Here is a 20,922-nt window from a genome sequence, read left to right as displayed (position 1 = left end):
GTTCGAATGGCAACCACGGGCTGAAGAAGTTTCTCAACACTGACTGCTAGCTGATACAAATGAAAAAAGAAAGAAAATAACTTATCAATGAGCCAGCAGCTGCTCGGCTTTAAATGAGTATGACGTCCAAACATAACAGACATTGCGAGTTTGGGCTTCCAAGCGGACGGACGGACGAGACTAGCTCTTCCAGGAAAAGGATTAGTGGCCAGTTCGCGAGAACCATAAGCTCTTGTATAGCCTATTCTAATCAACAACTATAGCGTGTGGGCGGTAATGTATCAATCAAATCAAAACACTGCCAACGTTACACTATCCAAGCCATTATGGAAGAATTGCGCGATATGTGTAACGTAAGCAAAAGGCCGACCGAAAAGAGTGAGCGGGAATTTGGTTAAAAACTAGTTTTCACTTTCAACGGCACAGTGAATACAAACAAAGTATATGAGAGATCTAACTGCTGGATACTTAAAAAAACGATGTGAAGTGTCCTTTTAAATGTCCTTCAACTCAAACTAATTTTTTTGAATCTTAACAGTTGATTAACAATAATTATAAATAATAATAATAAAATTAATAAACTGTTTTAGCAGTAAAAGCCAGAATTCAAAACTCTGTTATTGTGTTAAAATTTCTTTCCCGAAGGACAAAAGTATATTTTCCAAAAAAAAAAAACAAGAAAGAAAAACACCAGCTAGACCCCCCAAGGGTCAGAATTGCACTCTTCGCGCGCATGCACCTCTTGCTGTGTTGCCTATTTTGGGCTTCCATTTCATAGTATTTTTCCCCTTAGGTCAGCAGTTACCTGCCCGTTTTTATTCAAAAATTTGGCAGTAGAAATTCAAAATTTTTTTTTATACTTTTTATAGATTTGGCTTTAATCTTAAAAGATTATTCTTTGGAATATTACTTTTACTTCTACCATAATGTACAATGATTTTTTAACAACTTGATTTGGTTTCACCCCTTTGCCAAATGTTATTTGTGGGCTTACGAAACCCGATAAGATTGTTGGACTAACAACCTGTTGGGGAGGTACTACGAACAATTAATCGTGCATTGTTTTATATTGTTTAATTGCGCTTGTTTTATTGCAGGATTTTAATCGCATTCACCAGCAACCAGCAGCCACATTCCAGTCGGAGCAGCTCAAACAGTGCACTAAACAAACCAGAATGAAATATTTCGGCGGAGTCGAGGGGTACGTACTAATCTAATTTTGTAATTCAATATCTTCAGCCCGGCGGTGATTAATGAGTGTGATTCAAACGGGCGCCCGTTATCCACAACATCTGCCAGACAGGGAGTGCTTCAAAAGATTCCCATGCTCGGTGATAAGCTCAGAGCTTTAGCAATGATAACAGAGTGGAGCTGAATGTGTTGGGCTAGGCCTTGATGAACTTGACCAGCTTGGTCTCCGGTATCCGCTTGTTTCGTGTGATCAGCTCCTGGCCATCCATGAAGGGCCTGAGTACGGTGGGTATCTCGACGGCATCTCCCCGCTGATATGATTCCAGCAGGGCGATCAGCAGGCGGGGGATGGCCGTCGCCGTTCCGTTGATAGTGTGCGCGTCGACGACCTGTCCGTCGCTGGATCGACGATATCGGATCCCCAACCGCTTGGCCTGGTAGTCCGTGCAGTTGCTACAGCTGGATATCTCGCCCCACATTTTCCGGCCCGGCATCCAGGCTTCGATGTCGTACTTTTGGTACGCCGGTGCCCCTAACTCGCAGGGCGGCATGTCCAGCAGCCGGAAGTTAAGACCCAGCCGCCGGAAGAGGTCCACCTCGGTGTCCTTAAACTCCTCCAGTTCGGCCTCCGACTGCTCCGCCGTGCAGATGGCAAACATTTCCACCTTGTTAAACTGGTGTACACGGTATATGCCCTTCTCCTCTTGCAGTCCCGATGTCTCGGCCCGATAGCACCGACTCACGGCCGTTACTTTGAGCGGCAGTTGCTCTTCCGTCAATAGTTTATTCGCGAAAAACCCGGCCAAGGCCATTTCGGAGGTGCCCGATAAGCATTCTCCGGTGTCCAGCTTGTACACTTGAGTTCGTTCCCCTTCGGTGCGCATGCCACACGACTCGATTACTTCCCGCGGCAGAATGTCCGGCACGGAGATCAGCTTGAAGCCATGCGAAGTGACGGCTTGCAGCGCATACTGAATAATGGCCTGTTCCAGGGTGGCCAGTTGCCCCATTAGGTAATAGCTCTTGTGCCCGGTGTAGTTGCCGAGGTGGTCCATCCTGTAAAGGTTCAGGGCGCGGGCTATTTCAGAGAACTCCTTGATGGTGGTGTCGGCAGGAAGTTCCCGATGCTTATACTGCGCCAGTTCCCGAGGCTCCTCGCCATAATCCAGAACCCGGGGATGTGTTTCATTGGGCAACTGTTCCAACTCCAGTTGTAATCTTTTCAGAATGTCCGGACTCCCATTGGCAGCTTCGTTGGCGAGGGAACGTATGAGGGGTATGTTGTTTTTGTGGTGGCGCAGCTTCACATTCCGCTCCAGCTCATCCAGCTGGGCACTAGTTGGAACCGGTTGCCTTGGCGGATCCAACGCCCGGGCGGTTTTTGTGTCATGCGACCTTTGGCGGCGCAGCAGCAGCAGTGGCCGCAGCCGCACAGCGTTTGTCAGCAATTTCATTTCAATTAACGCGTCGCGTGCTTTGGTCTTAGGTCACTTCGGAGCAAAAACATTCAATGTTTTCGTAGTTTGTTAATAATTCTGCCGGCTGTTTGGTAACCCACTGCCACAAGTTGGCAGCTCCCCTTATCTGGGGGGAGAAAGCTGCCAACTCGCTTCATGTTTTTACGTCATAACTAGAGCGCCAATCAAATTTAAACTTTTTACGACTTGAATAAATTGGACGGTAGTTTAAAATAGTTTAAGTTGTGTGCCATTAGCTAGCGCTTTTCCTGTGCCTGCGTAGTCCGGCAAGTGATTGCCACAATTGAGCGTAATAAGCGAGTGAATTTTCCGACACAGCTTTTCTTTCGTTAAGTGCCTTGTGCAATGTAACGGACCTGCTGGAAAATCTCAATTATACATTTTAATATAATTTTCATGATTAAAAATAACCAAATATGTTGTTAAATTTTATTGCATTTCCTCTAAAATTTAATTTATTTTTCAATTGTAAGGTTTATGCATGGCACGTTCGATTACCTATCAAAATAGATACAAAAATTAACATTTAGATTTAATTGGATAGTTTTGGGTTGAGCTTTTATTGAGTTTTGTATTTATTTTTGTATTGCAATAGGAATTAAAAAAAGAAATAGTAAACAAAATTTACAATTTCATTTTTATTATTCTATTCCACCCTATTTGAAAGTTATTTAACCTACACATTTAACCTAACGTTTATAAAATCAAAAGCAGCTAAGTTTTAATTCGACGGATAGTAGTAGCCTACAGGCGCCCACTAGGTCGTAAGGTTCGTCACCTACAGGACGGCTGTTAACAGTGATAAGAATCAGGACATATTACGTTATTTGAGTTTTAAACATTTTTTCAGGAACTATTATTTCTTTCGAAAATATTCTTTGGATTCAAAAGACTTTAATTTCGTGCCCCTATGGCCTGGTATCAGTTTTCTAGGAATCGGTATAGAAACCAAAATTTGAAGATATTGTATCTTTTACCATACGCCCGCATGGAATATGTATCTTCTATGGGAATCCGCGGGCTGCCATGCCTTGTCGAATCCAATTTGTGCGTGTGACACGTTTTCTTTAAGTGACTGACAATTGGTCCGGTGGTTCGGTCCTCTTCAATTTCTCAATTTGCAGACGCCAGATCGGTTAATTTAATTTGATTCAATTGCGTAATTGTTTGCGGTCACGGCCCCGAGTCACAACACAGCACCTATTGTGTAACAATTATGAGAATCCGGAAACCGATGCGAAGAAATGGTTCCCGCTTCTCAAGAAACTTCTTTGTCAGATAAAAAATATGCAAATCTATTTCTACCTATTCTATTTTACGATCTTTGAAACTATATAAGAATACCCTCTTATTCCGCAGCGGTGCCACGCACTCCCGGCTGGTAATCTGCGATGAGAGCGGCCAGTCTGTGGGTTCCACCAGCGGCTTGGGAACCAACCATTGGGGAATCGGTATACCAGAGTGCGCCCGACGCATCGCCGACATGGTGGAGCGCGCCAAGGAGGAGGCGGGTATTTCAAAGACAACACCACTGACCAGCTTGGGCCTCAGCCTGAGTGGTTGCGAGCAGGTATGTCAACAATGATCCATAAAAATATCCTTTTACTTAACTTGAACCCACAGGAGGCCACCAATCTCGAGCTGGAACAAGAACTTCGCACCACATTCCCTGAGCTGGCTCTGAGCTATGCTGTTTCCAGCGACACTATGGGCAGCATGTTCACCGCGTCTGCCATTGGCGGAATGGTCCTCATCTCGGGCACCGGGTCCAATTGCCTGCTGCGTAATCCCGACGGCACCACAGCCAATTGTGGTGGTTGGGGAAACTTTCTAGGGGACGAGGGCAGCGGTGAGTACGCCAACTAATCATTATCAGCTAACTATATGTTAATGCCAGGCCAATGCCGAGATTAACAGCAGTGGCGATTAGGATTTTCCGATAGCGTTGATTGCCACTGACTCATTGCCACCATTGTTGTTCATTTTATAATTTATGAATGCAAACTCCGTCCTTTCTCCGCAGCCTGGTTTATTTCGTATCGGGCCGTAAAGGTGGTGTTTGACGACATGGACAACTTTGAGAAGTCGCCGGCTCCCGTGGACAAAACCTGGGCCCTGATCAAGGACCATTTCAACATCGAAACGCGCTACGACATGTTGCCCCACTGCTACGCCAAGTTCGACAAGCCCTTCTTCGCCAATCTATGCAAGAAGCTCGCCCAGAATGCTGACAGCGGTGATGAGCTGGCCCGCGGACTCTTCCGGGAGGCTGGAGTGCACTTGGCCCGTATGATCGTGGCTTTGTTGCCGCAAGTATCCAAGGAGCTGGTGAAGTCTGGCAGTCTGAGTGTGGTGTGCGTGGGGTCTGTCTGGTCCAGCTGGAACCTGTTGCAAGATGCCTTTACCGCCGAGCTGGCCAAGACGCATATAAAGTACAATCTCAAATTGGTTCGCATCACCAAGAGCAGCGCCTACGGAGCATGTTACTTGGGAGCTGATAGTGCTAAATTCGACTTGCCCCGAAACTATGCGGATAACATCACAGTCCTGCATACCTACACAGGTCCTGAAAAGGCGACGAAAGCGACCAATGGAGTGCAACCGCTGGGATGCTGTAAATGTAATAAGTAATTTTATTATAAAATCATTTCCAAATACACATCATAATTGCCAAAAGAACCCGAAACCGGATTAACCCATTTGTTTAGAAAGCGTAAAAGACAGTCCATTGGGTTTGTTAGAAATACGTATGAAAATTTTATTCGATAATGTTCATTGTATTAAGTGTATGTGTCTCAATGCTGGCTGTCTGCTGTCTTCCATCGTAGCTCCATATACGTAAGCATACATTGTTCTTCATATATTTTTTTAATACTTTGATTGTATTTAAAGCCAATTCGTTTTATTTTGCCGTGCTGTCGATCAATTCTTTGGCTAATTTGATTCTCAAATCGGGGAGCAAAACAAGAATATTTTCTAAAAATTGTAGTGAGGGGTACAGGCGGCCGAACCTAATATCTTAGGGAGCTTACAGTAGAGTATTTGGGATTTATAAGAGTAGCTTAATCGAATTCCATAGCTTGGGAAATCAATATATCTATATATAATTGCTTGGATAATACATTTTACGTTCTGTTCGAATGAATGTTAATTGCCAAAAAAGGTTTGCAATAAAATCGAATTCAATAAAAACCAATTTTACCCCTCATTCCCGAAGAACTCGTCTGAAGTGGGCAGGACATAGCCGATGCTGTGGCTTTTATCTGCTTCGCGCCCTCTTCTCGCCCGGGGACTTAATTGTAACTGCGATTAAGTATAACCTAGTTATATGCGATTGGCTTAAATGCGTTTCCCGGCATTCAATTGTTCATGCTCTGGCGCAACTTCTGGGGATCCTGGTAGTGCGACGACGACGATATGACCGAGGGATGCTGCGGTGGAGGGAAACACCGCACGTGCTCCACGTTTGAGCCCTCGCCATCCCCTCCCTTAAGATACTTATTCAGAATGGAAAAGATTTGTGAGTTTAATACTTGGAATCGCCGAATTCGATCCACCATGCGCTTCAGTTGCTATAATGTAAACGGAAATAATTGGAAAAATGTCATGAAAGTTGTTCCTACATGGATAACTTACGATTCCCTTGACATCCTCATCTTTTCCATCGACGCGTTGCACTCTCAGAATGTGGTAGCAAAAATCAAGAGCCTCAAAACGTCGCTGTTGACCCAACAACACGATCATAACGCATCCGGCCCAGTTGAGTCCTTCGCCGAACAGCTCCTCTATGGTATATTCCGTCCCACGTACAGGAATGCAATAGACAAACTGCAATGCGGACCAGAGCCGGTGAAACTCGGAGCACTCATCCACATGGATTATCCCATTTGCTGGTGGAGGTCCGCTCCAGACTGGGTCGTCTAGGTAGCTCTTCACCCGGTTAAGGATCACCTCGAAGATGCTCAGGCCACAGCAGAGTCGTTCACGTGTCAGCAAATCACCTTCACGTGCGATCATAGCTTGCTGTAATGGAATTTTTATTAATAACTATCATGGTAGTCTTATTTGGAATATTACCTTGGCTGTGCCGATCTTTTCTACATTCGAGACGATCTGTAGATTAGCAAATTGAGCTTCCAGTCGCTTTTGCTTGGCTTCGGGCTTCTCGTTTTCTAAAGAATTCAAAATAAAATTTATTAAAGTCGTTATGTATTTAAAATCTACGCCTACCTTTGCAAAACGGTCTGGGGAAGATGTTCTGGAAGAGGGCCGCGTGTAAAAGATCGCAGACTTCCTCTTGGGATAAGGCTTGCTCAATCAGCAGACAGAAAATGATGCTGTTGCCGAACTCCCTAAACGATTGAAACAGCTCTGTCTTGGCGTCTGGGTATTGCACTATGTCCGTTAAATGGGCCTGGTAGTAGCTAAGTACACCTGGCGAGCCGTATTCGCAACGGGGAAGCTTGCAAGATTTTGGCATAGCGATCATCAGGGTCTTGGTGAATTGCAGCAACGAGCCCTGGATCAACGGCTTAACAATGTCCTTTAATATAATGTCCATGACAACGGCAATGCCCTGATAGCCGAGCAGGCGGCACATGGCATGGAAGTGCGGCGCTCCCACGAAACCAGTGTATTGGCCATACTGGGTGGAGTAGGCGGCGTTCAACTGTTTAGAGCCCCAAAGATAATAATGTGACATTTGTGGGGGTTTCTCCCGTTGAATGGCCTGCGAGGAGGAGAGGTTGACCTTGGTGCGAATGAACCTAAAATTAAGACAGCTGTCAGCGAAAAAAACTCATTTGAAAGGATGAAAGAAGCTCACCGATTTGTGGCTGCGTTGTAGCAATAATTGACCAGGAAATCATAATTTAATTCCACAAAGACATGCAGGGTAATCCTTCCATAAGGAGCCAGAACATTGTGATTGGCCTCCTTAACCATCCCGTCAAAGTTGTCGAGCGCTAGATATTTGCTAAGCAGCTTGTGACAAATGCGATTTGCCTCCAAAAGGCCTTCAAGCTCCTACAAGCAAAAGTTAAAAAAGTTGTTTATTTTTAGATATTTATTTACTTACCACAATGCCAGTTATGTCATTGCCTTCGAATCGGCTGATGGCCAGCTCAATGCTTTTGTGCATATTGGCGTTTATCCTTTGAGTGATCAGCTTGTTCAGGTCAATGGAACGGCCTACAAAGTACAGAAGGCTGGTTGAGAAAGGTGAAACAACAATCATTCGGTGTGGTCTTACCCAACAACTGGACATGTCGTTGTTTTAACAGGGTTTCATAGCGATTGTTGCGCGGGTACGACTGGAAGTTAAAGCCGAGCACTTCACACTCTAGTCGGAATCGCTTGTCCAGGAAAATGCTTCCCGCCAACTGCTTGTAGTGGGCGAAGATCTGCTCGCTCAGCTTGTAGACAAACTGATCGAAGCACAGGTTCACCTCGGCCTCCACCTCGTCGTAGAGGAACTGCTTGCGGAAGACGGTGAGAGCATAGTGAGCCGAGTCGTTGTACAGATCCAACGGGTATAAAACAAACCTGAGAAACAGACATATAAATATAAATCTTAAAACCATAAAATGTATTGCACTGCTTACTCCATCATAGAAGGTTCCTTCGTTTGCAAAATGTGATCGGTGAGGATCCAGGGCATGGACATTTCAATGGGGAACTGAATGCGCTTCTCCATGGTGATCAGATCCTTGCACTCCTCATTATGCTGATGACGTACCATGCACTTGTTGACCTTGCGGCCCATTGTCATCTCCAAATAGAACTCTCGGTACCACAGCTGCGAGAGGTCGCAGCACTTCTGCAAAGTGTCACTGAAGTTGAGTAAGTAACTCCAGTAGAACGAGTTCTTGTGGAACGTGTCTATTTGCCCGAGGCAGTTTCCATCAATATCCTTCCGCAAGGTTCGCTTTCCGCCGCTCTTATCCGCCGTAAGGGACTCCAACATTGTGCGCACCATGTACAGTTGCGTGGAGGAGGGTCCCACGTTTAGGCGCGGCACCATAATACGAAAGCCCCCGTCGGGATCCTTTTTGCCCTTAGACACTGGGTCATCCGTGGGCTCGTATCCCTTTTGCCAATCCGCCGACGTCTCCCGCACTGACATTATGATACTCCGAATCAAGTCCTTCTTGTTCTTCACCGCCTTGCGAAGAGGTTCGCGTAGCGTCAGTTGCACAAAGTCCTGGAGCTCGGAGTAAATGTTCCTTCGAATGGCTTCGCACAATACGGTTTCGATGCGAGCCATCAGCACTTGCAGGCCCTTTATCATAGCAATGACTTCAATAAGAGCGAACTTTTCCTCCGAACTGTAGTTATACCGCGTTGCCCGCTCGTACTCCTCAGCTTCTACCGGGCACTCCTTGTTCTGGTGGTGGTCTGTGGGGTGCAGCAGCTTCCAAGAGTACAGTTCAGTCACCACGCTGGTCCATTCCGACAACAATTGCAGACCTCGCAGTGCTAAGTCGGATGTGTTCCGGTTCTCCTTATCTGAAGGGTTCTCTTTGACCGTCGTGGTCACCTCATTGGTGTAGCGAGCCAGCTCTGATATGTACATCACATGATCTTCGCGGATCTTCGGTAAGTGAACCATCAAATCAGCCTGTGGGCTGATGGCGGTGGAGCTGGACAACGGCCACTTGCTGGAGTCGAAGTGCTTGCTGCGTTTGATGTAGTTGAAAGGAGCGATCTGCATGTCGCCGAACAGCGGCACCACCTCGAGGTGCTTAAAAATACGATCAATGCGCTCCAGGCGAATCTTCTTCTTTTGATCCAATTTGTTGATGTTGCAGGCATCGCTGTCCATGAGAAACAGACCAAAGCCCATGACCTTTACCAGCATGTGCTTCTCCTCCGGGGTCAAGTACATTTTCGTCTCAAACATATGCACGCAGATGTTGACGACGTCGGACAACAGATCCTCGTAGCCCACAATCTTCTCCAGAGTGTCCTTAACCGTGTCGCGAATCTTGTTTTGAGTAGCCAGAAACATGGAAAGGTTCTGTGACTCCTGCAGGGTGTGAGAGTCGGACATCACCTTCAGAAACTGAGCTGCCCGCCGGTACGTCGAGTAGTCGTTCTTCACGCTTGACTTCATGTTCTTCAGCTCGTCTAGAACGGCGAACATGTTGATGAACTTGCCCAGTGTTAGCAAATATGCCTCCGAGACAAAATCCTTTCGCTTCTCTGCGTGGCACAGGCGCTTTACCTCGCCCGAAAAGGCCTCAATCGCCTTGCGTTGAAAGTACATGAAGTTGAGGAGCTTGTTCACCTCCGGAGCCAGAACCTCAACAGTCTTCTCGTAAATCTCCACCCGGTTCGGCTGCTCGTTGGACTTCGGCTGGGGAATGGCGCGAGAGCAGCAGCGCCAGGTATACAACATGACGGCATGTTTCTGCCCCTCTTCCAGCAAAACATTCTGCAAGGGGGAGAGGGACCGGGGAGGAAGTGTTAGTAATTGATTAGGTCCGTGCGTTTCTAGCTTGTTTATCTTACCAAGTTTGCGTGCGTTGTCGCCTCTTCGATGTACTTGGCAATTCCAGTAACGAATCCATTTCGATCCTCGAAATTTGTGTCGAAGTTCGCCTTGTAGATAATGGAACAGGGCTGGGCCTCGATGCAGGGCTGCTCGTCGGGCAGGGAAAGCTCGTCCAGCACCTCCACATTGGACAGCGCATCGGCTAACGTTATCTTCTCCGTCATACTGCCTTGTTTATCATGCCTCCGGAAGCTCAAGAGAAATTCAATTTAACAAAGGCGGGGCTCCAATCCCCGACACCGAATATTTTTTTTCACCGTGGTTGCCACAAATACACAAACATTAACAATGATGCCAGACTTTTTGGAGTGCTGATAATTGGCAAGAGTGAGTCCAGTGTTGTAACTAAAGCCTTTTTTTGGCAAATAACATTAAAAAAAATTATAAACAAATATTATAATAATTTCTAATCCCATGTCTATCTCCCTTATTTTATTCCCATGTTGTTTTTTTAATATAAAACTAATATTAGCTGTAAAATCTTTTTGGACAAGTGTGTCATTAAATGAAACATATTCAGTTAAATAATTTATTTAGAAGAACTATATTTTTATAAGAGTAATATTTGAAAATAAAATTTTGGCATGTATACATAGATTTAAATTTTTTAATTTTTATGCAAAATAAATAAATGTTTACAATTTTTTTAGCGGGAAAAGGTGTGACCGTTACCCAAAGTGGCTACCCTATGAAAGAAACTTTTGGCAGAATCGATACACGATTCGATTTCGTTTAATTTGCAGCTCTACAGTTTTTCTTTCTTTTCGCCTATCGTTTCCGGCAAGGTATGTAGAATTGCTCCGCGTGGTTTTTTTTATATTAATTTAATTTTATTATTTTAGCGTTGGTGATTTTTCAATTAGGTAGGTGTCGGGGCTGCGCTTTCGCGTGCGCCCATGCACTTGTCGCCGTTTGCAAATACGGGGAAATTGGATAATACATGTGTATACTAATGAATGGATTTTGTTTCGCCAATTTCAGCTCCAAAATGACCATCCGCCCAGCGTACAGGCCCAAGATCGTTAAGAAGCGCACCAAGCACTTCATCCGCCACCAGTCCGATCGCTATGCGAAGTTGTCGGTGAGTTTTGAATTCTATTGCCGAATCACAAGAAAGTGCCACTAAAGGAATTATCTGGTTGCAGCACAAATGGCGCAAGCCCAAGGGTATCGACAACAGAGTGCGTCGTCGCTTCAAGGGTCAGTACCTGATGCCCAACATCGGTTACGGTTCCAACAAGCGCACCCGCCACATGCTGCCCACGGGATTCAAGAAGTTCCTGGTGCACAACGTGCGCGAGCTGGAGGTCCTGCTGATGCAGAACCGTGTCTACTGCGGTGAGATCGCCCACGGAGTGTCTTCGAAGAAGCGCAAGGAGATCGTTGAGCGCGCCAAGCAGCTGTCGATCCGCCTTACCAATCCCAACGGTCGCGTGCGTTCGCAAGAGAACGAGTAAGCTTAAGATTCAGTTCGCAACGTCGAGTTTTTGTAACGTCGGAATACAAATTTGAAACGTTAAAAGTGAAATTTTTTGTGGAATTGATGTGTGTATTCTGTTGAGGTTGAATGGGAGCCATCAAAGGATAGTTAGCAATCGGTAGGACCAATAATAAAAGTATATTTAATTTAGTTAGATATATTGCGACCTGAGTAGGCTTGCAATGTAAAATAGTAAATGTTGGCTTTCTTGTCAAAACTTCATAGAAATTTGATGACAGATATGTATGCTGATACTGTTTTGTAATCGTCAATAGGATATTCGAATCGAATTTATTTGCTGTATGCTTATGTGGCTTAATGTATACAAAGTTTACGTCAATAGTTTTTTGGGTATTTTTGAAACAATGATAATTCTAAAGAAAATTTTAGTTTTAATACAATTAAATTATATTTGTAGACGGGTCCTACATTTTGACGTACAAAGGAAAGGAAATATATACTAGACTAAAATAGCTTAGTATCTGAATTAGTTTACTTCAAAACGACGTCGTGGTCAAACTGCAAGTGGTGCTCCAGTTCCTTCTTACTTTCGAAATTGGTGCTGCATATCAGGCAAAAGCCGCTGTTTTCATCGTTATCAGACATAATCACTGTCACCGCCTGCTCGGACTCGTCCACGTCCACGTGCAGCTCTTCGACGACCTGCTGCTCATCGGCTGGAGCTTCTTCTCTCACCCCATACACCACGTCCCCTTCATGGGTTTTCATGTGCATCTTGAGGGTATAGCGTTCGGTAAAAGATTTTGGGCAAACGGTACAGTAATGCCTGGGCCGATTCTCTTTATGGATAAGCGTGTGATGGTTGAATGTTTTGCGTGATTTGAAGGATACATTGCAAATGCTACAGATTATGGGGTTTTCTTCGGCTTCGTGGCGCAGTCGATGATTGTAGAGTAGGTTGTCTTGGGAGAAGCGCAGCCCGCACTTCTCGCATTGGTACTTCTTCTTGTCCCAGTGCATGCGCATGTGACGCAGGGTATTTACGGGCCTGGAGAAACTCTTGTCGCAGTAACGGCACTGCTTTTCTGTTTTCCCCTCGTGCAGATTCATGTGCAGCTCCAAGTACTCCTCATCTCGGCGAATCACTCCACAAATCGGGCAGATATGGTTGGGCTGCTTGGAATGATCCTCGCTGACGTGTTTTTGTAGCTGGTACCAGGAATTGAACACCTTTCCGCAGGTGCTGCACTCCTGCTTGATTCGCTTTCTCATAGGTTTATCGTCGCCGTCGGACTCTCGTTTTTGGACAGCTCCTTCAGAGTCGCCCACTTCTACTTCGCAGATGAATTCTTCATCTTCACCATCGCCTTCGCCCTCTCCATCGTCGTCGTAGTCTCGCTTGATGTCTACATCAGAGTCTTCTTGATCTTTGACCAGCTCTACAAACAAAGCCTCTGCTTCGGCGTCTGTGTCAGCGTCATCCTGCGGCATCTCCACCTCCTCCAATAGAACCTCTTCGCCGTTTTCCGTACCATCGAAGTCGGAATTAAGGGCAGCCTTAAGTTGAGTCGTAAGACGCTTCTGGGTTGTCATCAGATTAACCATGATGCTGTCGTAGTCTGCGAGTTCGTTAAAGCAGCGCTTACAAAGGCGGCTGCTTGGCGAAAGGTCTAACGTTGTGCCGATACAGTTGGCCAGATGCGTCAGTACCAGCGAGACAGTTTTCTGCGAGGAGGGCACCTTGGCGGATAGCTTTTCGTAGCGACTAGAGCTAGTTCCGGCGTCACCCAGCTCTACGGCGCCGCAAAAGAAGCATTGGTCCATTGCGGCCGGTAGTTATTGTTTACTTGCAACGGATGGGGAAATTGTGTACGGAATTTACTAGAGTTGGCAAAACGAGGAATATCGGAAGCTATACAAAAATGCTCAAAATACAACTCTGCGTTGGCACAATAGAGGTGGAGACACATCGTTGCTTCGATGTTTTCGAAAGATCGATACTTCGTGGGCGCTATCGCTGTTTTTGTCACCTCAATTTCAAAGTCAATGCATATTTTACAACACTAAAAATTTAGAATTGAAATTTTTATTGTAGAAGCAGTTTTTATAGAAATTGAACCCTGCCTTGGATATTTATTACTTAATATTTTTGCATAAATTCTGACTGTAATTTGCTTTCTTAATCTTAATCTTCCAGAAAAAACATTGTTGATTCATTTATTTTTATTGTTTTGTTTTATTGGATCCAATACATATAAGAATTTAATTAATAGTTTTTTTTTTTTAATGACATGCTAATTTTTAATGTATTCTGCCATTCTTAGTTTAGTTTTAAAATTTCAGTTATTTGAAAACTTATTAGATCGCTTTCATTCCATTTGGAGTCCGCTAAGCTTTCCTCTTGAATAAAAGTTTCTGTTTTCTGTTTTATAGACGTTCTTTGCCTTCTTGAGTTCGATCGACTGTTTCGAGCAATGGTTCTGGTGGCATTGCAGGCAATCGGTTTTGGAGATAGGAATGATTCGTCCGCTTCCTGATTATCCTTGTTTATTATGTCCCGAAGCTTTGCCAATATGGAATATAAAATTTTTAGGCGTTTTACTATTCGTTTTGGATCCACGGGAATTTTCAGGTTAATTATGGCATGACATTCTCGCAGAATAACGATAAAGTCGTTGTAAACCCGCTTTCCATCTTTACTTAGTCCCCCGTAATTAACGGGCAATCGAAAGTGCTCTACCAAAACATTGCCCATTTGTATTATCAATTTTAAATGACTCTTCTCCTGAATATGGACACTTTCGCCCAACATATCCAAGAAGTTATTGATCAACGAGCTACTGTCAATAATTTCGTGAATTACGTTTTTGAATATCAGAAGCTCCTCGTTGAAATGCTGTTCCAGTATATCGGCGTATTTTTCGGAGGCAGGGGAATGTTGCACCTGTAGGGCAGGAACAATGCAGGCATCCAGGGACTCCAGGGAAGCCAAACAACTCCTGACGATGGTCTTGGTCTTAATATCCTGCGAGAATGCTATGGCCAGTACTCCAATCTGCTGAATACGATCCATGTTAGTATCGAAAGCAGAGATAAGCTCTTGAGCATCATCAGAATCAGTTTTTAATACATCTTTTAGTTTTTTAACCGGATTGTTTTCCAGTTCATTCCAACTGACAAAAAGTAGGTGCAGAAGGGCCTCGTTAAGAAAAGATTCCAGTGAGTAGAGAGCACGTTCCAAGGAAAGGGCTTCCAGCTTGCGATGACCATTGTTGGGATCTCCTGCGTCCTCGTGGAAGATGGCACATTCACTAAGTAAGGTCTCACAAAGTGCGGACAGAGCCTTCTTGTCCGATTTAATAGCAACGTTTGCAAAGGCTAAGGCATGGCGAACAATGTGGTTCACAATGCTGGCCAGTTGGTAACCCTCTTCATCTTCTTCGATGCCCAAACAGTTGTTATCCTTTTCATTGAGTTTTTCCAAGTAATTCTCCAGGTGATCCAGGGCCAGGTCCAATAACTCCACAAACGACTGATCCTCGAGTTTTTTTGCCTCGTCCTGATGCAGCGAAAGCTGCGTCAACGAGTCTAGTAACCGGCGGAGACACCAATCCATTCGATCGAGAAAATGATGGTGCGACATCTGCGAAGCCTCAACATTGATGGCTCTTTCCAAGTGGGTGATGCAGGTTACCACTTGGGTAAGGCATAGGAAAATAGTCTCTACTTCGAGACTGTCTCCGCTTTCCAACGGCCATCGCGGAGAAATATCTGGCAATTTCCCTTTGAGTTCGCTGGCAAAGTCCAGAAAAGTGGCGCAGAATTCGTTCAACCAGCCCATGTTGCACGTTCCTTCTGCAATCAGCTCACTGCACATATTCAATTGAGTCAGCAAAGAATCCATCTTCTGTAATATGCACTATACTGTTGAATCGTAGTTTATCGACTAACATTTGCTGCGAAAAATATTCCGTTTATATAGGAAAGCGCAGGTAGGCATGGACACATACGGATCAAACATCTGCTACTTTTATGACCCACGGGTTCCATATCCGCGAAACATTTACCGATGAGCTACTCTTAAATCCGCGGTGTTACCTGATTTAATTCCGGGAAACTATATTGATATACGTACAGTTTTTCCAAAAGAAATGTTAAAATATTTCAATTTACCTGTAGTAAATTGTTTTTTTCTGAAAACTGTTTTAAACTAGAATTTATCTGAAAATTCCCAAAAAATTTTTACGACAAACAATCTGTTGATATTTTAGTAATGCATAGTATAGGTATTATTAATTTAATGATACATATGTTTGCATATGATTAGATACTTAGATTAAACTATATAAACAATACCCTACTGTAGGCTCAGTGAATGTTCTGAGACTAGGATGTCTGTTCCTCCTTAGCCTGTTCATGAACTCGCTTATGAACTTTAAGAGTATATTTGTCTACAAAGGACTTCTCGCATTCAGTGCAGGGATATCGCGGTCTATCGGTTTGATGAGTACGCAGGTGGTGTTTATAGGTGCGCTTGGTTTTGAATTGCTGGTGGCAAATTTCGCAAATAAGTGCATTCTCTTCGGCATCGTGACGCATTAGATGGTTGTACATAAGCCACGACAATGAGAATCGCTCTCCACACTTATCACACTGGTATTTCTTCTTATCCCAGTGCACCTCCATGTGGCGAAGAACGTTCCTTTTGTGTGAAAACTTTTTATCGCAGTAGCGGCATTCCAGCTCTGTCTTTCCTTCATGAAGATTCATATGGAGATCTAAGACTTCGTCATCTTTAAACTTCAGACCGCAGACATTACAAGTTGCATCATCGCTTTTCTGGCAGTTGTCCGTTCTGATGTGCCGTTCTAGGATTTCTTGGCTGGAAAACATTTCGCCACATATGTGACAAGGATAATCTATGGTTTCCAAGTAGTCGTCTTCGGAAGACGTCATGCTTTCCTCGACTTCACTAAATTGGAAGTCATCCATCACTTCCTCCGTAAGAAATTCCTCCTCCTTGATTTCTTCGCTTTGGTCATTTTCAATTATAAAAGACGAAGTGTTTGGGCTATTTAAATTCTTTGCCGTCGGATGAACGATCTTGAAGGCTGGAACCTGTACCCGAGCCTTGGTGACATCTGGCTTTACCACCAGCTTTCCGGCGGCCTTTCCCCCTTTTCCCAGACGGCATCCTAGGAGGGCATCCGCAATCTGGCGCTGCACCTGCACAAGATTCCTAACAAGTCGGTCATAATTGAACAAATACTCCAGGCAATCCCTGCACGCGGCGGAGTTGGGCTGCAGATCCAACCGCTGATTGATGATCTTTTCAAAATATTTCAATATATCTTTGATGGGCTTGAAAGTCCCTGGCACAATGCATCCTGAAAAGTTCCCACACATTAGTTTTGCGCATGGTATTCTTCGATTAACCCACCTTCGATGAGCTGGCAGACTCCGACAGATTTTACTTTACCGCAAACGAAACAAAACGGACGTGTTGAGCTCATCTCGTCGCTTTGAGATCGAAAACTTGCTTTTAACAATTTAAATTGTGTATATTTTCTGTAAATATTCACTCAATTGTTTTGCGGTGTGACCAACATAGTACAACGCAGAATACTTCCATCGGTGACGGCACAAAATAGCTAAGATTAATAAAATGTTTTACATACGTAATAAGTGATTCTTTAGTTAATTCGGAATCCATAAATTTTTTTTTAAATTAAAAAATATGTATATTAATTAATAATTTAAAATAAAAAAATATACGTCAACTTAAGTATGGAATTTTAGCAGCATTTGTGTTTTATTTCAGAGATGATTTAAATTGTTTTCCATTTATTTTTTCATTTAAAATTTTGGAATTTTATGTTTCTTACACTAACTTAATGTTATTTACCTAAAATAAATACTCTTAGCTTGAAAATATCTGACTTGTGCAGCAACTGTACTCGTATGTTGTGCTAAAAATCTGGGCACACTGACATGATAAAATCTGCGTTATTTGGGAAACTGCCGGTCGGTAAGGAATTAAGCGACTTTTAAGGACTTAAACCCCAAATAAATAGTTGATTTCGCTACTAAACCTTTCAAAGGGCTACACATAATAAGAAAAATGTCCGAGGAAGCTCTAGCAGCCGTGCCACTGGTTAATATCAGCGATCAGGGAATATTTAAGTATATTCAGATCGTCGTAATAAATGGTGGAAAGACTTCTAAAACGGTAGTAAGAGGCTTTGACGACTGCACATGGCACGGTATTTATAAAAGTTTCTTAATCAGTATCGATTTAACTGATTAAAAAAACATACTTACAGCTGACATCTTTGAACGAGAAGAGGCGATTTTTGCTAAATCAGGACTGAAGGCCGAGTGCCCCGGTGGCGGACGTATAGAGCACAACCCTGAAAAGAAATACCTGAAAGTCTATGGCTACTCCCAGGTAAAACTCAAATCAAAAAAAATTTAAATTGGCATAACTCATTTCTTCTCATATATTTTAGGGCTTCGGAAAAGCGGATCATGCCCAAACCAAAAAGATCCTGGAAACCCAATACCCAGATTACACGATCGAAATCTCTGATGACGGTTTCAACTGTTTTAATAAAGAATTTTGAAAATGAAAATTGGCCTTCTGATCGAATGTGCCATGACATTTAACAAAAAACGAAAATATATATTTATCATTCTGGAATAATCATTCCAGTAGTGACTGTGAACCTGTTCAGACTAATCCTTTCGGCTCTAAATTGTCTAAATTATTCGAAATTGTATTTCAAGTCCAACATGCAATATTATAGTACTCTAAACCGACTTCCTCGATGTCTAAAATCTTTTAGTAAGCATTGTGCTCAACTGGAAAGAAGAATACTGGAACTGTATACCGTTTTTTTGGATCATTTTAGGTAGATACTTTTCGATAGATAGGAACTTGAAGGAAGTTCCTCGGGTTAGGATTTCTGAGGGCCGTATACGCTATTTGTTAATGTTGGCCCATAATCATGGTCACATGGGTTTTGGGATGTCAATCATTCGGGGGGGCGATGTTGAGGACCATTGTAAGTTAAGTAGTTTTACTCACATTGGCATGTCATTTAACAGGTTAATTTCAGTGGATATTTTTGACCAAACACTGGCAGAATTGGAGCCGATGGGTATCTGTGCCAAATGTCTGGGCGGTGGGTTGATCAACATGGATAAAGCAAAGAAAAAAATTACTATATATGGCAAAAGCAGAGTAAGTATAGGTCATTGCAGAACGTTAAACTGTTTTCCTTATTGGTATTATTATCACAGACCTTTGGCGAGGCCGACCATTCCAGGACGAGGAGTATTCTACAATCTTCAACCAATTATAAGGATTTTAAAATTGTTGTTGGCTGAAATTTCTTAAATTTTTTTTGGTTATATATTATATTAATAAACTAATTAATCAACTAAAAACTGCAATTGCTTTTTTCACCCGGTATCTATAGAGTAAGAGGGTATATTGTATTCGTGTGAAGATATGAGAAATGGAGGAAGGAATCATCATTCTCTTATATTTCGGGGACTATAAGAGATATCAGATTTGGCACGTAAACTTTTTTTGCACCCACGCATATTAAGTGGGTGCAACATTTTTCCACATCCTCACGCCCCAAAAAATGAAATATATCAATGCTTAATTTAAATCTTGTGGTTGTTTCTGTAATCGTTATTGTTCGGTCGATCCGGTGATTAGCCGAGTGCAACCTATCTCAGAAGTGGGCTTGCCACCTAACGACATCTGGGAATGCCATTTAAATTTAAATCTACGAAAAAAAATTAAGCCATGTCTGACCAATTTGTATAGGTCTTATAGACGTCTTGTTCTGCTACCCTGCTGGATTCTTTCAGTTCTCAGTTCCATACAAAGAGAATCTACCCTGCAGTACTAGTCACCAATGAATCCACCATGCATTCCCCTGATCACCCATGAATCAGTCCTGACATCTGGAACAAGCTGCCAAGAATTTTGTTCTGAAATTTTTGAAAATGTCCTCTCGGCCCTGAATTCGATTTCACGCATGAATCAGCCCATAATCAGCCCTGAATCCGAATCCGTATATAAAAATCAACTCATAATACAGATTTTTCTGCTGGGAATCGAACCAACGACCTTAAGATTAACAGGCACATATCTTAATCATTGAACCATGGGGTTAAAGTTTTTCGGAGGAATGAGCTCCGGGAATCTTGTAGTTGGGAGACTCGACTATAGCGTCCTTTCTTGGTTTATTTTTTAAGTTATTAATTATACTTATAGGACCAAGACCAATATATAAATTTGAAAAGATCAAATGTGCCTTGAAATTTGTGCCAAAATTGATGTCTAGGTTTGAGTTGATTTTCTGAAATAGCTTCAGTTGCCTTCAAGCTGTGCTTGTGTAAGCATACATTTTTTTTTTTTCGGAAATTTAAGTCAAAATTGTACATTTAAAAATGAAATTGGCAATGCAACATTTCAAAATTATAAATCCACTTTCCAAAATCATAGTACCCACCGTGAAGCAGCTAAGCACTGCAAGGGTTAACGCTCTACTTTTGAATGTGCCAAGAGTACAGATCTCGTCTGGAAAAAATAACTACCTTTTAATGATGATACATTTGCATGGTAAAACTCGCTATGGCAGGACAATTGTTCGTGGAACAGACTCTAAATCCCATGGTTCGTACGATTCTTTTACATTATACTATATTAAGATATTCTTATACCCTAATTTACTTTCAGAGGAAATTTACGCCGAAGTGTTGGATGAAATGGATGCCATTGGCATATGCACAAAAGCCTTGGGGGGTGGATTTATAGAAAACAATGAATCCAAGAAAAAAATGAAAATCTATGGTTGTTGCAAAGTGAGTCTAAATTATTTTTTGAATTCGATTTTAATAAAATAAACTTGTATCTAGACATACGGCGAGGCACCACATGGTAGAACCAAGGATATTTTACTTGCATGGACTAAATATAAAGACTTTGACATAACCGTTGCAAAATATAGAACCTAATGTAATAAAATAAAAAACTGTTAAAATAAAGCAACCATAACAGTAACGACTAAAAAATGTACAAAATTTGAGTTTTAATGAAACTGGAATGTATTATTGGAATGCATGAAACGGTACTGGTTTCCTTATACTTCATATCTACGTTCTCTTGAACTCTCCCATACTATCCTAAAGGTGTTTTATCTTTTAAAACAGTAGGCTATACATTTAAATTTAAAGAA

The 20,922-nt window shown here is 42.9% G+C and overlaps 10 protein-coding genes across 14 annotated transcripts; 5 read left to right on the top strand and 5 right to left on the bottom strand.

The window, feature by feature from the left end:
* Positions 1 to 80: 80 nt before the first annotated feature.
* Positions 81 to 5,348, top strand: LOC6505881 (N-acetyl-D-glucosamine kinase). 3 transcript variants are annotated; one of them, XM_044714075.1, is made up of 6 exons: positions 98 to 273; positions 870 to 1,035; positions 1,098 to 1,201; positions 4,029 to 4,239; positions 4,293 to 4,518; positions 4,693 to 5,348. In XM_044714075.1, exons 3-6 carry the CDS (start codon positions 1,176 to 1,178, stop codon positions 5,298 to 5,300), a joined length of 1,071 nt encoding a protein of 356 aa, XP_044570010.1. In that variant the 5' UTR covers positions 98 to 273; positions 870 to 1,035; positions 1,098 to 1,175; the 3' UTR covers positions 5,301 to 5,348. The 3 variants fall into 3 exon arrangements, with proteins under 3 accessions (XP_014760832.1, XP_044570010.1, XP_001964541.1); XM_014905346.1 differs by lacking the exon at positions 870 to 1,035 and having other exon boundaries at positions 81 to 273; XM_001964505.4 differs by lacking the exon at positions 98 to 273 and having other exon boundaries at positions 806 to 1,035.
* Positions 920 to 2,759, bottom strand: LOC6505644 (serine--tRNA ligase, chloroplastic/mitochondrial). The gene has a single exon (XM_001964506.4). It carries the CDS (start codon positions 2,643 to 2,645, stop codon positions 1,386 to 1,388), a length of 1,260 nt encoding a protein of 419 aa, XP_001964542.1. The 5' UTR covers positions 2,646 to 2,759; the 3' UTR covers positions 920 to 1,385.
* Positions 5,349 to 5,397: 49 nt separating the features above from the next.
* LOC6505642 (cytoplasmic FMR1-interacting protein) lies at positions 5,398 to 10,537 on the bottom strand. The gene is made up of 9 exons (XM_001964507.4): positions 10,182 to 10,537; positions 8,273 to 10,104; positions 7,921 to 8,213; positions 7,747 to 7,859; positions 7,495 to 7,694; positions 6,900 to 7,435; positions 6,747 to 6,841; positions 6,306 to 6,692; positions 5,398 to 6,241 (listed from the first exon to the last, which is right to left on the bottom strand). The coding sequence occupies exons 1-9, from the start codon at positions 10,386 to 10,388 to the stop codon at positions 6,029 to 6,031; spliced, it is 3,876 nt and encodes a 1,291-aa protein (XP_001964543.1). The 5' UTR covers positions 10,389 to 10,537; the 3' UTR covers positions 5,398 to 6,028.
* A 345-nt stretch (positions 10,538 to 10,882) lies between these two features.
* Positions 10,883 to 11,764, top strand: LOC6505882 (60S ribosomal protein L32). 2 transcript variants are annotated; one of them, XM_001964508.4, is made up of 4 exons: positions 10,883 to 11,009; positions 11,067 to 11,087; positions 11,206 to 11,305; positions 11,370 to 11,764. In XM_001964508.4, exons 3-4 carry the CDS (start codon positions 11,213 to 11,215, stop codon positions 11,679 to 11,681), a joined length of 405 nt encoding a protein of 134 aa, XP_001964544.1. In that variant the 5' UTR covers positions 10,883 to 11,009; positions 11,067 to 11,087; positions 11,206 to 11,212; the 3' UTR covers positions 11,682 to 11,764. The 2 variants fall into 2 exon arrangements, with proteins under 2 accessions (XP_001964544.1, XP_032305510.1); XM_032449619.2 differs by lacking the exon at positions 11,067 to 11,087 and having other exon boundaries at positions 10,949 to 11,009.
* Positions 11,765 to 11,978: 214 nt separating this feature from the next.
* LOC6505641 (serendipity locus protein delta) lies at positions 11,979 to 13,615 on the bottom strand. The gene has a single exon (XM_001964509.4). It carries the CDS (start codon positions 13,487 to 13,489, stop codon positions 12,197 to 12,199), a length of 1,293 nt encoding a protein of 430 aa, XP_001964545.1. The 5' UTR covers positions 13,490 to 13,615; the 3' UTR covers positions 11,979 to 12,196.
* Positions 13,616 to 13,891: 276 nt separating this feature from the next.
* On the bottom strand, positions 13,892 to 15,635 carry LOC6502718 (serendipity locus protein alpha). The gene has a single exon (XM_001964510.3). The coding sequence runs from the start codon at positions 15,567 to 15,569 to the stop codon at positions 13,986 to 13,988; it is 1,584 nt and encodes a 527-aa protein (XP_001964546.1). The 5' UTR covers positions 15,570 to 15,635; the 3' UTR covers positions 13,892 to 13,985.
* A 295-nt stretch (positions 15,636 to 15,930) lies between these two features.
* On the bottom strand, positions 15,931 to 17,313 carry LOC6505640 (serendipity locus protein beta). The gene is made up of 2 exons (XM_001964511.4): positions 17,106 to 17,313; positions 15,931 to 17,052 (listed from the first exon to the last, which is right to left on the bottom strand). Exons 1-2 carry the CDS (start codon positions 17,176 to 17,178, stop codon positions 16,052 to 16,054), a joined length of 1,074 nt encoding a protein of 357 aa, XP_001964547.1. The 5' UTR covers positions 17,179 to 17,313; the 3' UTR covers positions 15,931 to 16,051.
* Positions 17,314 to 17,541: 228 nt separating this feature from the next.
* Positions 17,542 to 18,390, top strand: LOC6505884 (sex-regulated protein janus-A). Of its 2 annotated transcripts, none has more exons than XM_014905347.3 (4): positions 17,542 to 17,693; positions 17,767 to 17,928; positions 17,989 to 18,113; positions 18,175 to 18,390. In XM_014905347.3, the coding sequence occupies exons 1-4, from the start codon at positions 17,657 to 17,659 to the stop codon at positions 18,286 to 18,288; spliced, it is 438 nt and encodes a 145-aa protein (XP_014760833.1). In that variant the 5' UTR covers positions 17,542 to 17,656; the 3' UTR covers positions 18,289 to 18,390. The 2 variants fall into 2 exon arrangements, with proteins under 2 accessions (XP_014760833.1, XP_032305509.1); XM_032449618.2 differs by having other exon boundaries at positions 17,631 to 17,689.
* Positions 18,379 to 19,114, top strand: LOC6502728 (sex-regulated protein janus-B). Its single transcript, XM_001964513.4, has 4 exons — positions 18,379 to 18,509; positions 18,577 to 18,729; positions 18,784 to 18,908; positions 18,968 to 19,114. The coding sequence occupies exons 1-4, from the start codon at positions 18,458 to 18,460 to the stop codon at positions 19,052 to 19,054; spliced, it is 417 nt and encodes a 138-aa protein (XP_001964549.2). The 5' UTR covers positions 18,379 to 18,457; the 3' UTR covers positions 19,055 to 19,114.
* Positions 19,115 to 20,052: 938 nt separating this feature from the next.
* On the top strand, positions 20,053 to 20,754 carry LOC6505885 (sex-regulated protein janus-B). The gene is made up of 3 exons (XM_001964514.4): positions 20,053 to 20,360; positions 20,424 to 20,548; positions 20,603 to 20,754. Exons 1-3 carry the CDS (start codon positions 20,135 to 20,137, stop codon positions 20,699 to 20,701), a joined length of 450 nt encoding a protein of 149 aa, XP_001964550.2. The 5' UTR covers positions 20,053 to 20,134; the 3' UTR covers positions 20,702 to 20,754.
* Positions 20,755 to 20,922: the final 168 nt, after the last annotated feature.

The sequence above is a fragment of the Drosophila ananassae genome, chromosome 2L (assembly GCF_017639315.1).
Source record: "Drosophila ananassae strain 14024-0371.13 chromosome 2L, ASM1763931v2, whole genome shotgun sequence".
NCBI classification, from domain to species: Eukaryota; Metazoa; Arthropoda; class Insecta; order Diptera; family Drosophilidae; genus Drosophila; species Drosophila ananassae.
Note: the sequence above shows the minus strand (reverse complement) of the source record. Positions and strands in the feature narration are given on the sequence as shown.

What these genes read in the sequence shown, in the direction of transcription:
- LOC6505881 (XM_014905346.1), top strand. Translation starts at nt 1,176, where the DNA reads ATGAAATATTTCGGCGGAGTCGAGGG. An exon ending in TATTTCGGCGGAGTCGAGGG is followed by an intron (nt 1,202 to 4,028) that starts GTACGTACTAAT and finishes CTTATTCCGCAG; the next exon opens with CGGTGCCACGCACTCCCGGC. An exon ending in GCCTGAGTGGTTGCGAGCAG is followed by an intron (nt 4,240 to 4,292) that starts GTATGTCAACAA and finishes TTGAACCCACAG; the next exon opens with GAGGCCACCAATCTCGAGCT.
- LOC6505644 (XM_001964506.4), bottom strand. Translation starts at nt 2,645, where the DNA reads ATGAAATTGCTGACAAACGCTGTGCGGCTGCGGCCACTGCTGCTGCTG.
- LOC6505642 (XM_001964507.4), bottom strand. Translation starts at nt 10,388, where the DNA reads ATGACGGAGAAGATAACGTTAGCCGATGCGCTGTCCAATGTGGAGGTG. An exon ending in ACGACATGTCCAGTTGTTGG is followed by an intron (nt 7,860 to 7,920) that starts GTAAGACCACAC and finishes TGTACTTTGTAG; the next exon opens with GCCGTTCCATTGACCTGAAC. An exon ending in TACAACGCAGCCACAAATCG is followed by an intron (nt 7,436 to 7,494) that starts GTGAGCTTCTTT and finishes TCTTAATTTTAG; the next exon opens with GTTCATTCGCACCAAGGTCA.
- LOC6505882 (XM_001964508.4), top strand. Translation starts at nt 11,213, where the DNA reads ATGACCATCCGCCCAGCGTACAGGCCCAAGATCGTTAAGAAGCGCACC. An exon ending in ATCGCTATGCGAAGTTGTCG is followed by an intron (nt 11,306 to 11,369) that starts GTGAGTTTTGAA and finishes ATCTGGTTGCAG; the next exon opens with CACAAATGGCGCAAGCCCAA.
- LOC6505641 (XM_001964509.4), bottom strand. Translation starts at nt 13,489, where the DNA reads ATGGACCAATGCTTCTTTTGCGGCGCCGTAGAGCTGGGTGACGCCGGA.
- LOC6502718 (XM_001964510.3), bottom strand. Translation starts at nt 15,569, where the DNA reads ATGGATTCTTTGCTGACTCAATTGAATATGTGCAGTGAGCTGATTGCA.
- LOC6505640 (XM_001964511.4), bottom strand. Translation starts at nt 17,178, where the DNA reads ATGAGCTCAACACGTCCGTTTTGTTTCGTTTGCGGTAAAGTAAAATCT. An exon ending in AGTCTGCCAGCTCATCGAAG is followed by an intron (nt 17,053 to 17,105) that starts GTGGGTTAATCG and finishes GGAACTTTTCAG; the next exon opens with GATGCATTGTGCCAGGGACT.
- LOC6505884 (XM_014905347.3), top strand. Translation starts at nt 17,657, where the DNA reads ATGATAAAATCTGCGTTATTTGGGAAACTGCCGGTCG. An exon ending in TGACGACTGCACATGGCACG is followed by an intron (nt 17,929 to 17,988) that starts GTATTTATAAAA and finishes ACATACTTACAG; the next exon opens with CTGACATCTTTGAACGAGAA. An exon ending in AAGTCTATGGCTACTCCCAG is followed by an intron (nt 18,114 to 18,174) that starts GTAAAACTCAAA and finishes CATATATTTTAG; the next exon opens with GGCTTCGGAAAAGCGGATCA.
- LOC6502728 (XM_001964513.4), top strand. Translation starts at nt 18,458, where the DNA reads ATGCAATATTATAGTACTCTAAACCGACTTCCTCGATGTCTAAAATCT. An exon ending in GGGCGATGTTGAGGACCATT is followed by an intron (nt 18,730 to 18,783) that starts GTAAGTTAAGTA and finishes GGTTAATTTCAG; the next exon opens with TGGATATTTTTGACCAAACA. An exon ending in CTATATATGGCAAAAGCAGA is followed by an intron (nt 18,909 to 18,967) that starts GTAAGTATAGGT and finishes TTATTATCACAG; the next exon opens with ACCTTTGGCGAGGCCGACCA.
- LOC6505885 (XM_001964514.4), top strand. Translation starts at nt 20,135, where the DNA reads ATGAAATTGGCAATGCAACATTTCAAAATTATAAATCCACTTTCCAAA. An exon ending in AACAGACTCTAAATCCCATG is followed by an intron (nt 20,361 to 20,423) that starts GTTCGTACGATT and finishes ATTTACTTTCAG; the next exon opens with AGGAAATTTACGCCGAAGTG. An exon ending in AAATCTATGGTTGTTGCAAA is followed by an intron (nt 20,549 to 20,602) that starts GTGAGTCTAAAT and finishes ACTTGTATCTAG; the next exon opens with ACATACGGCGAGGCACCACA.